Source organism: Eriocheir sinensis, chromosome 4, assembly GCF_024679095.1.
Source record: "Eriocheir sinensis breed Jianghai 21 chromosome 4, ASM2467909v1, whole genome shotgun sequence".
NCBI lineage: Eukaryota > Metazoa > Arthropoda > Malacostraca > Decapoda > Varunidae > Eriocheir > Eriocheir sinensis.
This window is the reverse complement of record NC_066512.1, coordinates 24,783,269-24,798,115: the sequence shown is the minus strand read 5'-3', so window position 1 is coordinate 24,798,115 and position 14,847 is coordinate 24,783,269. Positions and strand designations below refer to the sequence as shown.

The window sequence follows — 14,847 nt, the reverse complement described above, 5'->3', positions numbered from 1 at the left end:
GGCCTTACAACAATTATATATCTAATAAACCCCCCAAACAGACCAACACAACAATGAACACTAATAAATAAACTCAATAAATGCAAGATACAAGGAATAATGAGAGAGAGACAGAGAAATATCCACCTCATCAATGCCCTTTACAACATTAAGCCCACAAACTATCGAAATTGACTCCCAAACAGACCAACACAACAATGAACACTAATAAATAAACTCAATAAATGCATCACAGAGCTTCATGAGTCTCATTTTGAAGCTCCATGACCCTTAAAACAGACATGAGAAGGGGAAGGAGGGAGAGGGGAGGAGGGCCACTTGGTTACCTGCCCCAGTCAGTGCCAGGTGAAGGACAGGTGTGCGGCGTGCTAATCAAGGGCAGGTAAGGTGAGACAAGACTGATTACCTGTGAATTATGTGTCCCAGTATTGATTTGATTATGGTTTGTGGTTAATTAAGGTTGACCTGAGTTTAATAATGAATCCAATCAGTGTCAGGAGAAGGACAGGTGTGCGGCGTGCTAATCAAGGGCAGGTAAGGTGAGACAAGACTGACTACCTGTGAATTACATGTCCCTGTTAAGATTTGATTGTGGTTTGAAGGTTAATTAAGGTTGACATGAGTTTAATAATGAATCCAATCAGTGTCAGGTGAAGGACAGGTGTGCAGCATGCTAATCAAGGGCAGGTAAGGTGAGACAAGACTGATTACCTGTGAATTACGTGTCCTAGTTAAGAGTTCACAGTAATAACTAATAAGTGCCGTGTATAATATAGTAAAGGTGAAGTGTGGGTGAGATTCTATAGTATGAGGAGTTGAAGAATGGGTGTAAGGGTGAAAAATACTAGACAGAGGGTGATAGGTTGGGTTATGTAGGGAAAGGGTGTAAATTTAATGTGTTAGGGTGATAAATAAGTGGTTGAGAGGGTGATAGTTTTAGGGTGACATGAGAGGGGTGAAGGTTAGTTATCAAGTTAGGGTGAGGAGAGGTTTAAGTGGGGTGACATAATTACTAGGGTGAGAAATAACAGATTGAGAGAAGGGATAGAAAAGGTGAGGAGAGAGAGAGAGGGGTGAAGGTTACTGTGTTGGGGTGAGGGCTGTGATGGGGTGACCTGCCTCTGTTAGGGTGAAAAATGACAGTTTAGATTTACCTATTTGTATTTACCTCATGTGTTAATTCCTGTTGCCATATCTGCATTTGTCCTTTTTTTTCCATTGAATTTCCACACACACACACACACACACACACACACACACACACACACACACACATATTTTGCCTCTACCACCTTTTCTTCTAACTCATTCCAAGTATTTCTATTTCTATGTGGGAAAACTTAATTTGAGGGTTACTGTGTTATATCTGAATTTTTATATGTTGAGTTAGTCTTCATTAACAATATTGTGGCTGATTTGTCCTTTTTTACTCTTTTTCAAGGCATGGTTAGTTAGTTTTGTTAGTTTTTGTATATGCACCGCTTTGTGACCGTTTGTAATATGCTTAGTAATAGTTTGAGGCATACGAGTTGGTGCTCATAAAATGTGCGTCTTCTCTGTCTCGTCGTCTCATAACGGTTGTATTTATTTTTCAAAACTGTGAAAATCTAATACTTCTAACTAACTTGGTCCCAGCTAAATGTAAGAAAAGACAAACTAGACATGTTAGTTTAGAATTTTTCAAGCATCACATTAGTATATATTAACAGCAGTGTGGTTAGTTTAGCTCAATAGAATACTCATATGACGTTTAAAATATCTGGGTTATTTCTTGTTTGATTCTAACAATTGTGTTCTTTCAGTATGTGGTCCTCGCTGGTGGTGTGGGCTGCATTGCCTCTCCTAGCAGCCTCAAACTACAAGTCCCGGGACGAGGAAGAGCTGCTGAACTGGTGCATTAAGAGCGACCACCATAAGGCCCGGCCAGGCCCTGAGAGCAACTTGTACAAACAGGTGATCAGTTGGTTGAGGAAATGGGGAAGGGGCTAGGAATGGCTACTTTTTTTTTTACAGTAAAGGTAACAGCTCAAGGGTGAAAAAAAAAAAAAAAAGAGGTGCTCAGGCTTAATATCTAACTCTTTATCAGGCAAGTTAATGTCATTGGTCGGTTAAACATCTTTCCTCTTACATGCTGGGAATTGCTACTTTTTTGTACGTTAAGAAAGTATGAAAAAGTGAGGTCAAGTAAGGAAGGAAGCAGTTTAGGCAGAGGAGAACAGAGATATGAGGTGCTGAGGCTGAAGATTTAATTCTCTATCAAGAAAGTCCAAACCAGTGGTCACAAACTCATTATCTCTTAAATGCCTTTCTACCTGTCCTATCCTTTAAAACCTTGCCATAAGTAGTCTCTGCCAGTTGGGGAAGGTGTTTACAATAATTAATGGTGGAATGGACTCGATATGAAGCTGTGCCCTTTTGCTGAGGTGACTTTTTTTTTGGTTTTCTTAATGTGACACACACTCGCACACAAACAGGTGTGTTGGGAAGAACGGGATGCAGATGGAAATTAGGATTCATGGGGCAGTTTATACTACTACATCAATAAATATGGCAACATTGAATAAAAAATATTGCAACTAATAACCTAATGATGCAGTGGGTTAAAGAAGAGACAAGATATAGAGATGAAGACACCCTATTTTCCATGTTGATATCAGCTTTGATGTGTTGGATGTGATGGGTTGGAATATGCAGCAGCAGTATAGTTCTTGCATAAAGAATTACAAAGGGCAGCAATGAATATGGTTCCCAGCATGACAAATTTAACGTACAGGAAAGATTAGAAAATTTGGGTTTAAAGGAGTGAGCTGGCATGGTTAGTGTTGAGGGCAATGGAGGAAGTAGACAGAATTGGTATGCTAATCTGCTTGTTTGGGACTGAAGAAGAAACTATAGGGCATGAGAAGTTCAAAGGCAAATTTAAGGTTTCTCAATAAATGCATCGGGCCTAAACAAAGAAGTTGCTCATTCTAAAAACGAACATATTTAGGTTTAAACCTAAATATGACTTGGCACAGACAGAACCCCTTAAGGATAGCTATTTTCCTAGTTGCTCATTCTAAAAACGAACATATTTAGGTTTAAACCTAAATATGACTTGGCACAGACAGAACCCCTTAAGGATAGCTATTTTCCTATATATCACAACTAGGTAGATACACACTCGCACACATCAACAAGTGACCTTTTACAGTGCCAGCCATGGAAAAACAGATCATGCTGCACGGAGGAGCTCACCAGGGACATCCACCATGACAACCCTTACAACTTCAACATGAATCACTGCCCTGGGAAGACCCTCTCTGACAAGTGCCGGAAACGCTTCATACAGGACCACTGCTTCTACGAGTGCTCCCCCAACATCGGCCCGTGGGTGGTGGCCGTGAGTACAGCGATTTTTGTGTGTACTTAAAACCTAAAAGAAAAGAAAACCAATAGGATCTTCAGCAACAAGCACGTTTGACACATTTAGGTTCAAGGTGGAAGGCTAAACTTGGCTTATAAATAGGATAGTAGATGGACTGATTAAATATCTTGTATGTATTTAACCCGGTAGCAGCGACGAGCCAAATTTATGGCTTTACCATGTAGCAGCGATGGGCCAAATTTGTGCCATGATATAAACCCCCCAAAATAGAGGATACATAATCTGATCACAAATGCTTTGATATATATTATGAAATGGTTTGTGTGAGGGGTGATTTTTTCTCATTTTTCTCGCTTGGAGGGACCATTAAGAAACATGATCCCCGCTGCTACCGGGATGTTAGGAGCTTGAGCAATAGACAAGTTTGACATATTTAGGGTAAAGGGGATAGACAAAAATACTTTAAAATGGGGTAGTGGATGGATTGACTGAACTTGTGTACTTAAATCCTGGAAATTATCACTTTGAAGATTAAGCAAGCAGTATTCATATTTTCCTGTAGTTGTGGTTTATCTATCACTAATAATATCTGATAAACAAAGATTCCCGACCAAATCACTGTCTGTATAGAATAACAATATCAAATGATTAGCTAACCACAAATATTCTTAGTGTATGCAGAATCTTAAGCTGTTTTTTCCCATGTTCAGGAGAACCGGTCGTGGAGGAAAGAACGGTACTACAAGGTTCCTCTGTGTGCCAGCGACTGTGATGTGTGGTTTGATAGCTGTGCCGAGGACTACACCTGCACCAACAATTGGGCTCGCAACTTTGAGTGGAAGACCTCCGAGAATGGCACAGGGAAGACCAACTTTTGTCCAAAAGATTCTTCTTGTGATACCTTCAAGAGCGTGTTCAAGGATGCCAAAACCTTCTGTGAGACGGTGGGTCACTCAGAATTCTACTTTGCACATCATTGCAGCATCCATACTCCTTTATAGCATTTAACACCTCTACAAAATAATGTTGCATATGAAAGTCACTAGTTATTGTAATTGTGGGAAGGGAAAGTTATTTTTATCTTTGTGTTTTGAAAGCATTTATTGTTTTCTCATCAATTCACTTTAGCCTTGCACAGTGACCGTCTTATTTTTCTCTTTTCCTCTCTGCAATGAAGTATATCCTGCTGGTCAAAGCTAAAGACAATGGAGCAATCACTTAATATTAACAGATTGCAATACTTAATGGTGCAGGATCTAATATGTATTTATACATTATAATGTACCTTTGTTCCCTTTCGACAGGTGTGGGATGGCTCCTGGCTGTACACCAATGACTCTTACCCATGCATGCGCCTGTGGTTCAGTGAGTCTGGGAAGAACCCCAACGACAAGGTGGCTCAGATGGCTGCACGTATGCTGGCCAAAGCCAAACTCAATGGGGCACCTGGCTGGTCTGATGGGAGGCTCACCCTAGTTCTGAGTGCTGGTCTGATCTTGGCCATGCAAATGCTCATGACAGTGCTGTAGTGTGTTATCCCTCTCATTATTGACCTATTGAGTCTCAGTTGTACTTTAGTTTCTCACATATCCTCCTTTAACCCCTTCACTCATTTGAAAATAAAATGAAGATTTGAAAATGAAATATGACATCCTAGAAAAACAACACTAATCCCTAAAGGAGTTTGTTGCGGCCAACACTGCCCCTTCATTGCCCAACCCAACCGAACAGACCTATGCCCAAGTCACGAAAACTCCGAGTACTGAAGCGCCTGATGACGGTTTCGTTCCTGTAAGGAATGGAGGCAGGCCTTCTACACCAAGAAAAATTTTGCAACTCACGACCTTCAATCGATTTGCTATTTTAAAGGAAAAAGTTGATGAGGAACACGAAACCCGGTGTTCCACAGGGGTCGATGTTGGGACCTGAGTTAGGTGATGTGCTTGACTCTCCACTGTTTCTGTTTCACCTGCTTTCCCTTGGCTCCCATCACTCTCTGGAGGAGGAGCTGTGAGTGCCACTATAAGTAATGATCTCAGGGCAAGCACACTGTACATTGTGTTTATCTGAAGCCCAACTTGTCTGACTTACTGTTATGTGATTCTCCTAATCATTGTTTGGAGTAGGAAGTACTTATCTTTTGCCAGTGATTACATTAATGCCTATGTTCTGTTTACTAACAATGGTTTAGAAATGCATATATAGATTCTAAAGAACCTCAAGGCATATAGCTTATTGGTTGTGATTTAATTGAAAGCACAGGGTGCAAATTAGGCTACCATTACCTGGAACTTTATCAAGACAGTAACAGTAGTTCACAAAATTTCCCTGTGTAATATAGTTTAGTTATTCTTACGATTCCTTCCAAGTGTATACCTTTAAGTTGTCTGAGCTATTCTTAGCCATTGCTGAGAAATATTTCAGACAAATCTACAAATATAAAATTACAAAAAATCATGGAGTGAACTAAAAAGACATTTAGCAATTTAGTTGTTTGCAATAAAATGAGTGTGTGTGTAAGCATAAGGGATTGTTACTCTTTATTCTTGTCCACTGGAGGTGCACTGCAATGTTTTGTTTTCATCACTGATGGTGTGCAGTTTTAAGAGCCTCAGGATAACCCTTGGCAGAGATGTACTCACAAACTTGAATTGCTCATGACTGCTCTAGGGTGATGGACGACCCTCGCTCTCAGAGGGACATGGCTGTGCTAGCTGATGCTCAATCTAAATAAAAACTAGATTGGAGAGCAGCTTTAGACTTGGCAAATGTTATGTACTTGTTATTTTTGTATGTAGAAATGTATACACCCTGTACTTCCATGGCAACTTGAACAATGTTGAAATCTAGAAATAGTTTATGTAACCTTTATCATGATCAGGCTATCACAGTTTTGAACCCAGTGAAGGGAGACTACAAAGACTTTTCTGGCATTTTGTGCATTTTCTCTTTAGTATAAATTGCATTATTGTTACTTTATAGCAGTCTATGGGGATGCCTGTCAGTACTAGTTTGTAGTTGATTGTCACTGGCTCTACGCCTTGCATAAAGGACTTTGAAGAATAACATAATGCAAAATATCACCCTCATCATCATCATCAGCAGCAGCAGCAGGTCAAAGGCCATTCCCAATGTCCTCTATCGCTCTGGTTCTGTGTCTGCCCTGATATCTAATACTGTGTTATTTCGTCTGAAGAAAAAAAAATTTTGCTATTCAAATTTATTTGATCCTATTACTATCTGCTTTGCTTCTATTACTTTACTTATTACTATTTGATTACGCAAAGGATTATAATGTTAGTTTCATTCCTATCGTCCCCTCCGGCCAAGAAGAGTAAAAGCAGGCCAGCAGATATCACACCTGTCCTGCACCTGCCCGACGCTGCCCGGCCGTCCATACTAGGCCTTGCCCCATCACGCCCACCCTCGCGGGTCGTTAGCGGGCGTGTGGCAGCAGGTGGCCCGGGCATGACAGGCAAGTAGCGTACTCGACTGGGCCGGGAGATTCATAAGAGGCATTATTCTGCGTGTCGGCCGCACATGCCTGGCCACACCCCCTCCCGCCTTGCGTCATCGTCATCCCGCCGCCACAACCACCGCTCCAGGCCAAGATTTCAGCACCTCCCGCTATTTTTCGCTCGCTTTCGTTAGCCACACGTTTGCTGGCTCTCCTCGGACCAGGGATTGATGTGTTTATGTGTCGTCAGTGTGTGGTCGGCGTGAGTGAGCGGAAAGCCCATTGGCATGGCGTGTGTCTCCCTGAAACTGAAAATATGTGTACTACTACAACTTGATTGAAAGGGAAAGCAGACTCCGCCGATGCCAGACGTGCGATACCTAAGTGCTTCCACACCCCAGATAAACGATTGTGTGCCCTGTGTTCTCACGTTCACACTGGTCACGTTCACGCCAGGCACCCAGCAGAGGGCCGGGGCCAGCGGGCAGCAGGTGCACGGGGGTCGCGGCGGTACGATCACCTGCGTATGACGAGTTGAAGTTCTCTGGGGTCGGCGGTCGTGTGTATAAGATTTAAGCTCATCTTTTTACCTAGTTTACAGTGTCTTCAGACTTTACTATGTATTTCCAGCGCCGGAGGATAACTTAGCAATATATATCGGAAAGGTAAGCCCAAGGAGAGGTGTGTAGTGAGGGGCGTGGGGAGGCACAGGCGACATTCCTCCCGACACCTGCGCCAGCCACTGGGGCGAGCTGGTCCCCGCCTGGCCGAGGGCGCAGGGCGAGCACCAGCGGCTGGGGAACAGCAGGCCCGACAAATAAGGAATGTGGGGTTGTCTGTCTATTTACATCGATCTTTTGAGTCCTGGTAAGGTGGTCTAATGAGGCTCCGCGTTGCGTAATAGTGTCGTCACCATATGGGGGCAGCTGGGGGGTGGCCAGTCCGCGGCACTGGGTCACCTCCCCGCCTGAACACTTCCTTGACGGTGCTGACGTGCCCGCCAGGTCTGCATGTTGCTCGCCCAGCGGCGGGGAGGAGCAGGGCCAGGCGGCGGGTCAGGGAGGCCGCCCTCCCGCCCGGCCCGCGACGCAGCAGGCAGGAGGCCAGCAGGCTGGGCCAGCTGACGGCCTGCCTGACGCGTAGCAGTGCTGCCCTAGCTGTTAGTGCACACCACGCAAGCCCTCCCTGCACGCCCTCCCCCTGACGGTGCTTTTGAACGGCCACACGGGGCTGTGACGGCTGTGTGGTGCCCCGCGAGCCTAGCCGCGGCGGCGACCCACGGCGCTGACTCATTGACGAGCTTGGACAGGTGCACAGGGGTTATTTCAAGACTAGACTCGGAATATATATATATATATATATATAGATATATATAGATATATATATATATATATATATATATACACACACACACACACACACACACACACACACACACACACACACACACACACACACACACCATTCTCCCCGTCAGCACCCGTCACTATAGGTACGGTAACATGCAAATCTCCCAGGCAAGTGTTCACGACGGCGAGGTGACACACACACACACACACACACACACACAATATTTTAGAACCTGGCCTGTGCAGTCATTCCCTCCACCCCCATTATAAGAAAAAAAAACAAAAAAAAAACTTGTCCACTTTGCATGTGTCCAGGGAGGTGACACGCGGCGGCGGCCTGGCGCGGTGACTCGGCGCTGACCCTCGCGGACACTTCCGTGTGCACGCCAGGTGAAAAATGGCCCGGGTCAGGTGCGCGGCCCCGCCAGCCCAGGTGTGGCACGGGGTTGGGGTGGGGGGAGTGAGGCGAGTCTTGCTATGTCACCCCTCGGCGATGTGTTAATGTGGCGAACCAAGAGAAAAAAGAAAATACTGAGCAATGAAACCAAGAGTTGAAAGTAAGAGTGGACAGTGAGTAGTAGTAATTGTGGTAGTAGTAGTAGTAGTAGTAGTGGTGGTGGTGGTGGTGGTGGTAGTAGTAGAAGTTTAGCAGCAGGAGGATCAAGTGTGGTATGCAACTCCATATTGCAAATTGGTGGTGTGGTGTTTACGTGTCTACTACTACTACTACTACTACTACTACCGCCGAGACAATTAACTCATCGTAACAAAAAGGCCAACAAGTCTACTCAGAGTGCCGGGCCGCAGCTTCCGCCATGAACACAAACCGACGCATGGTAACCTATCGCCGCTGTAATAATGACCAATCGCTACCTAATTCATTAAAACGATTCATAAACTAACAGAACGAGAACCCCATCTTAAAACCCGACGCGTAGCAAACCATCGCCGTTCAAGGAGAGTAACTTGTCACCGCTAGAAAGAGTAACCGTTCTTCTCTTCATCTGAACGGTAACTTAACGCCTCAAAAATAGTAACCTTTCTTCGTCTCATTAGTAACCTATCGCCTTCTAATTTGCTCAATAGACAGACGATAGACAGACCAAGACGTGCCTAACCAACAACCACGCCCTTAAAAACAGTACAGTGCTATTATCTGTTTGAAAAGAGGGGCAAGGGCAAAGACCAGCAGGGTGGGGGTGGGGAGGTAGATGTAGGTGAAGGAGGAGGGGCGGGGGGGAGGCGGGGAAAGGAAGGAAAGGGAAGGAGTGGTTACCTAAGGGGGCCAAGGGTGAGCGGCGTCTGAGTGAGAGGCAGAGATCAAGGGGAGGTTTGATGGGCGCTGCGTACCGATTGAGAGAGGGAGGGAGAGAGGGAGATAGGCGTGGGTAGAAGTGGCAGTGAAGTGGAAGAGAGACAGAAGAGGCGTACGGCTATGAAAGGGAGGGGCGGAGGAACAGACAGATGCTTATGTGAGGTAGAAACAGATGTGGACGAGAGTAAAAGTAAAATAGGGAGGGAGAGAGAGATGTGGACAAGTGTAGGAGCGAAGTAAAGAGAGAGAACATGTGCGGACGAGTGTGAGAGAAGAGAAACTGGTGCGGACGAGTGTGAGAGTAAGTAGAGAGGGAGAAAGAGAAGCGGACGACTGTGAGAGTGAGGCAGGTAAGGAGAGAGAGAGGTGCGAGTGTATTGCGACAGGCAGGCAGACAGGGACGACCACGAAGAAGTTGATCATTTGAAGGACAGACGAGGCACTACAAGAAGGGGAGGCTGGCAGGAAGGAGGAGGAGAAGGAGGAAGGAGGAGGGATGAAGAAGAGCGACCATGATGTGTAACTTAGAACAAACAGGAACTCGGCTTTAAATTGCATAATGAGTGATGGTTACGTGTCTACTACTACTACTACTACTACTACTACTACTACTACTACTACTACTACCACTACTACTACTACTACTACCACTACTACTACTACCACTACTACTACTACTACTACTACTTCTTCTTCTTCTACCGACGCCATGAACTCATCGTAACAAGAAACATGCGAAGAAAATTAATGGCGAATGTTTTTTTCTAACACAACGAACTCAGTGAAGCGAGACGAAGGAGAAGGGAGAGGAAGGGTGAAAGAGAAGGAGGGAGGGAGGGAGGGAGAGAAAATAAGGATGAGAGAGAAAGGATGAGGGAAGTAGGCCTGTGATGACGAGGTGAGGTATGGTTGAAGCAAGACAGGAAGGGAGGGAGGAAGATGTGAGAGAGATGGTATAGGAGGGAGGAAGAGAGGGAAAGGGAAAGGATGGGTGAGGCAGGTTTGATAAAGCTATGAGGTAAGACATGGTTGAAGAAGGTAAGAAGGGAGGAAGGAGCATAACCGGAGAGGCAGGGAGAGAGGGAGGAAGGAAAATGAAGGGGTAACGAGAACACCATGGGAAAATAACCTCAGAGTTATTGCTAATGAAGGGAAAGTGGGAGGGAAAATTCCTTGGCTGAGAAACAGTGTGTTGACCTCTTCTGCCTCTCCCTTCCCTCCCTCTCCCTCTCCCTCTCCCTCCCTTCTCCGTGGTAAGAATCGAATAAGCAACTCCATGATGTCTTGCTCACGCCTCGTTCAACACACACACACACACACACACTTTGATCATTCGTTCCCTGGTACACTTGTTCTTATAGGTTCAAACACACACACACACACACACACACACACACACACACACACACACACGCAACTGTATCACCCCTCCCCCCCCCCCCCCACACACACACACATACACATACACCTGTCTCCTCCATACACCTGTTTGTTGGTTTATTGTCCACAGCGACGGTACAGTCCACACTTTACAAACAAAACAAAACAAAAAATACATGATAGGCGCGTTGTAGAAAGTTACACTCCAGCTGACGTGCGTGGCGGCCATTCCTCTTTTATTTATTTGTTTTCACTTTTTATATTCTTTAAGTTGTTGTTCGTCCATCTATCTTGTCTGTCTGTCATTTTATGTTCGACCCCTCGTTAGTTTCTTTTTATTTATGGGCTTGTTTATTTCATCTATATTGTTTAATCTCGTGTTTTCTTTTCTTTTTTTAGTTGTGGTTTTGGTTACCTTGTCGAGAGCTATTGACCTATACCTTCTGTTTTGTGGTTCATGGAGTCCAGGGTGACGTAGTAGGAGCAGGTGTGTGTGTGTGTGTGTGAGTGTGTGTGTGTGTGTGCGCGATGGAATGGTAGGTTAGTGCTGGGGGTGTTGGGTGCGTCATGCTGGGTGTGGTTATGTCTCACTGCCTCGGGGTGGGTGGGTGTGGGTGTGGGTGGGTGCACGGGATGATGGGTGGGAAACGCTCCCCAAAAGTAACAGCCTGGAAGCGTTGGTTTAGGTTCTGTAATGTGTAGCTGATGATGGTTAGCGATGATGTCACACTTAACACCATGCTTGTACTCCTCCTCTCTCTCTCTCTCTCTCTCTCTCTCTCTCTCTCTCTCTCTCTCTCTCTCTCTCTCTCACACACACACACACACACACACACACACATACACACGCAACAAGGGCCTGATGGTGTGTGTGTGTCTGCAGGCGATGCTGGAGGTGCAGCATGGCGGCCCGCCCGCCCTCACCCTCCTCTTCCGATGACCCGCCCCGCCCCGCCTCCACCACCTCGCCGTGCCCCTCACCCTCGCCCTCATGCTCGGAGCCTTCCTCCTCCACCAGCGGCCTCTCCCCACCCCCGTCGGCGTCGCGCGGCAGGGTGTCCCCCGACGCTGGCAGCGTGGCGGCGGTGTCCACCCTGGAGGGCGAGGTGACTCCCGGCGAGGCGGAGCCCGACGTGGTCGCGGGGAGCCTCGAGGCGCGGGTGGGCCTGGCCTCGCCGGGCTCCCCTGACCCCTGCTCCTCGGAGGTGAGCAGCTCCAGCCCCACGGGCGGGACCAGTCCGCCCTGGGCCCCGGACTCCTCCCAGGGTAGCCCGCCCCTGCAGGAGTGTCGCCACGCCTGGCCCCCGCCACGCCCCTGCCCCTCAGCCCCGTCCTCCTCCTCCTGGGTCACCCACGCCGGCGAGGCCACCGTCTCCCGCTCCACCTGGCGCGCAGCCTCCCCAGTGGGCGCCTCGTCCTCGCTGTCCCCCGAGTCCCTGTGGGGCGAGATGGAGGCGGGGGACGTCACCTCCACGGGGCCGCCCGAGCCCCCGGAGCCCGCGCGGCCCTGCCCAGCAGACCTACCGTCCACCACCTCTTCCTGGCTCCCCGCCACCCACGTCAACTCCACGCAGGAGGGCGGGGCGTGGTGCCCGGGGGTCGAGGGGGCTTGGGGCCACGACCCATGGCTGCCGCCCCAGCCCGGCCCCGCTGAGGCAGGGGCGGCGCCCCCGTCCTGGAGGTCCCGCGCGGCGCTAAACTTGACCCGCGTCACGCCTACCGCCCCACCCCCCAGGCCGCCCACCCCGCCACGCCAGTCCACGCCCCCGTCAAATCGAGCCCGCGCCCACAGCCAGCCCTTGCGACAGTCGGTGTCCCCGCCCCCCCGCGGTTACCACCGCGCCCCTTCCCCCTCGGGCGTCAGGCGGTCACTCTCGCCGCCCACGCACCCTCGCCCACACACGCCGCCCAGACGCTCGGCTTCGCCCGTGCCCCTGCCTGCCGCCCACGTCCAGCCGCCCTCCCCCGGCGGCCGACCCCGGCTGAGTCCCCGCCCCAGGTACTATGTGACTGCATCCACCCACCACTCACCCTCTCCACCCGCCCACTCGTCCTGACGCTGCCCTAACCAGTGCCCTGTGTCCCCAGGTCCGCCCGCACGCCCAGCCCCCGGCCGCCCCGCCCCCCGGCCTCCGCCCCCGACCCCAGCTCCGCCTCCACCTCCCAGCAGTCCCCCCGCCCCCACTACAGCAAGATGCGGGGGCGCTGAGGGGGCGGCTGTGAGTCCGGTGAGATGGCAACACTGAGTCAGATTGAGGAAAGGAAAAGGTGATCTGTCAGTATTAGGAACTCCTGGGGTGAGTGTGTGTGTGTGTGTGTGTGTGTGTGTGTGAAGAGCGGCTGGCTAGTGTTGAGTGAGGGAAAATAAATTAGTGGGAAAATGGCGTGACTAACTTCTCTCTCTCTCTCTCTCTCTCTCTCTCTCCCCTTTTAGGCGCCATGTGTGTGTGTGTGTGTGTGTGTGTGTGTGTGTGTGTGTGTGTCAGTAAGTGCTGCTAATCTACACACTTGTTCTTGCAATATACCTTTACGAATTAATAAAAGCAATTGTTGCATTTAAGGTTAAGGACCACGAATGTAATAATGATAATCATAACGATAACAATAATAATAAAATAAAAATAATAATAATAAGTGCATTTATGCTACAGAGCAATAAAGATAAATATATATTGCTGTATATTACGTATAAATCATGTTTCATATATATATTTTACTATATATTTATGATGATATATATAGACATTTAATTTGTTACTGTAAAAGAAAGGAGAGAGATATTTTTCTGGAGATATATTTTAGTGTACCATTTTGCATCTTCTCGGTAACGCACGCACCGTTTTCTATGAGGCCAAGATGTGCATGAGAGGGAAGGGAAAGTAGGGGATGGGGGAGGAAGGGGGGTGAAGGGGGAAGGTACCGGTGTAGTTTTACTAAGTGGATGCAAGTACGGACACGGTGCTGAGTGCTGAGATACGCCCACTAGCCTCTGTACGCCATGGCCTCCGTAATACGCCAATGAGCTCGTCAGTGTTGGGGCGGCGAAGGTGTGTGAACGGGAGGACAGGTGTGCAGTGCTGGGACCATATTCACCAACATTTCGTGGCTTACACACCCACGTAAGACAAGGCTTCCGTCGAGGTTGTTGTTGGGTATACCGTATTTACATGGTGGGTAGTTTTATGGGCCTAGTGATAGTTTGACAAGGCTTCTGCACAACGAACATGAAAAACACCCATTGAGGCCTTGGGAAATAGTGGTTGTAAGAGCCGAAACCACCTAAGAATATGTGTCTAGCTGGTGTTGATGAGTTAGTGGTTGTCTGTACGTCTGTCTGTAGTGTGGCGTTGATGACTGAGTGGGTGGGTGGGTGGGTGTGAGTTGTACGGTAAAGTTACCTCACCTATGTTCATGTACGGTAGTGAAGTCATCTTACCTACTGTACATCTTAGGGTGGGTGGGTGGGAGTTGTACGGTCAAGTTACCTCACCTATGTTCATGTACGGTAGTGAAGTCATCTTACCTACCGTACATCTTAGGGTGGGTGGGTGGGAGTTGTACGGTCAAGTTACCTCACCTATGTTCATGTACGGTAGTGAAGTCATCTTACCTACTGTACATCTTAGAGTGGGTGGTGGAGTTGTAGTTACCTCACCTATGTTCATGTATGGTAGAGAAGTCATCTTACCTACCGTACATCTTGGAGTGGGCGGGCATGGTAAGGGCCAGCTGGAGTAGGCGTCACTGTATACAGCTTTGGTGGAGGGGCGAGGTGTTCATATATACAGTTAATATATTCCTATTATCCCTGTAGCATTAGTCCATCATTAAAGAGTCTGTCTGTTGTATGTGTCGTGTTATTTATTGGTGATCCGTGGGTGTGTGGTGGTGGTGGTGGTGGTACACACACACACACACACACACACACACACACACACACACACACACACTTGACTAATGGGGGAAATATATAAAAGCA

The 14,847-nt window shown here is 47.8% G+C and overlaps 2 protein-coding genes across 13 annotated transcripts; both read left to right on the top strand.

The window, feature by feature from the left end:
* Positions 1 to 231: 231 nt before the first annotated feature.
* Positions 232 to 6,220, top strand: LOC126980734 (folate receptor gamma-like). 5 transcript variants are annotated; one of them, XM_050831021.1, is made up of 5 exons: positions 232 to 382; positions 1,803 to 1,953; positions 3,194 to 3,382; positions 4,078 to 4,311; positions 4,672 to 6,220. In XM_050831021.1, exons 1-5 carry the CDS (start codon positions 264 to 266, stop codon positions 4,894 to 4,896), a joined length of 918 nt encoding a protein of 305 aa, XP_050686978.1. In that variant the 5' UTR covers positions 232 to 263; the 3' UTR covers positions 4,897 to 6,220. The 5 variants fall into 5 exon arrangements, with proteins under 5 accessions (XP_050686978.1, XP_050686997.1, XP_050686993.1 ...); XM_050831040.1 differs by having other exon boundaries at positions 288 to 387; XM_050831036.1 differs by lacking the exon at positions 232 to 382 and adding an exon at positions 394 to 534.
* A 744-nt stretch (positions 6,221 to 6,964) lies between these two features.
* On the top strand, positions 6,965 to 13,358 carry LOC126980720 (uncharacterized). 8 transcript variants are annotated; one of them, XM_050831005.1, is made up of 3 exons: positions 6,965 to 7,334; positions 11,752 to 12,867; positions 12,941 to 13,358. In XM_050831005.1, exons 2-3 carry the CDS (start codon positions 11,771 to 11,773, stop codon positions 13,089 to 13,091), a joined length of 1,248 nt encoding a protein of 415 aa, XP_050686962.1. In that variant the 5' UTR covers positions 6,965 to 7,334; positions 11,752 to 11,770; the 3' UTR covers positions 13,092 to 13,358. The 8 variants fall into 8 exon arrangements, with proteins under 8 accessions (XP_050686962.1, XP_050686921.1, XP_050686955.1 ...); XM_050830964.1 differs by having other exon boundaries at positions 6,969 to 7,489; XM_050830998.1 differs by lacking the exon at positions 6,965 to 7,334 and adding an exon at positions 7,501 to 7,983.
* The last annotated feature ends 1,489 nt before the right edge of the window (positions 13,359 to 14,847 follow it).

Bases quoted from the DNA above. Each gene is read 5' to 3' on its own strand.
- LOC126980734 (XM_050831021.1), top strand. From the start codon at position 264: ATGACCCTTAAAACAGACATGAGAAGGGGAAGGAGGGAGAGGGGAGGA. The intron at 3,383-4,077 runs GTGAGTACAGCG...TCCCATGTTCAG, and splicing joins TCGGCCCGTGGGTGGTGGCC to GAGAACCGGTCGTGGAGGAA. The intron at 4,312-4,671 runs GTGGGTCACTCA...CCCTTTCGACAG, and splicing joins CCAAAACCTTCTGTGAGACG to GTGTGGGATGGCTCCTGGCT.
- LOC126980720 (XM_050830942.1), top strand. From the start codon at position 8,712: ATGAAACCAAGAGTTGAAAGTAAGAGTGGACA. The intron at 8,744-11,751 runs GTGAGTAGTAGT...GTGTGTCTGCAG, and splicing joins GTTGAAAGTAAGAGTGGACA to GCGATGCTGGAGGTGCAGCA. The intron at 12,868-12,940 runs GTACTATGTGAC...TGCCCTAACCAG, and splicing joins CGGCTGAGTCCCCGCCCCAG to TGCCCTGTGTCCCCAGGTCC.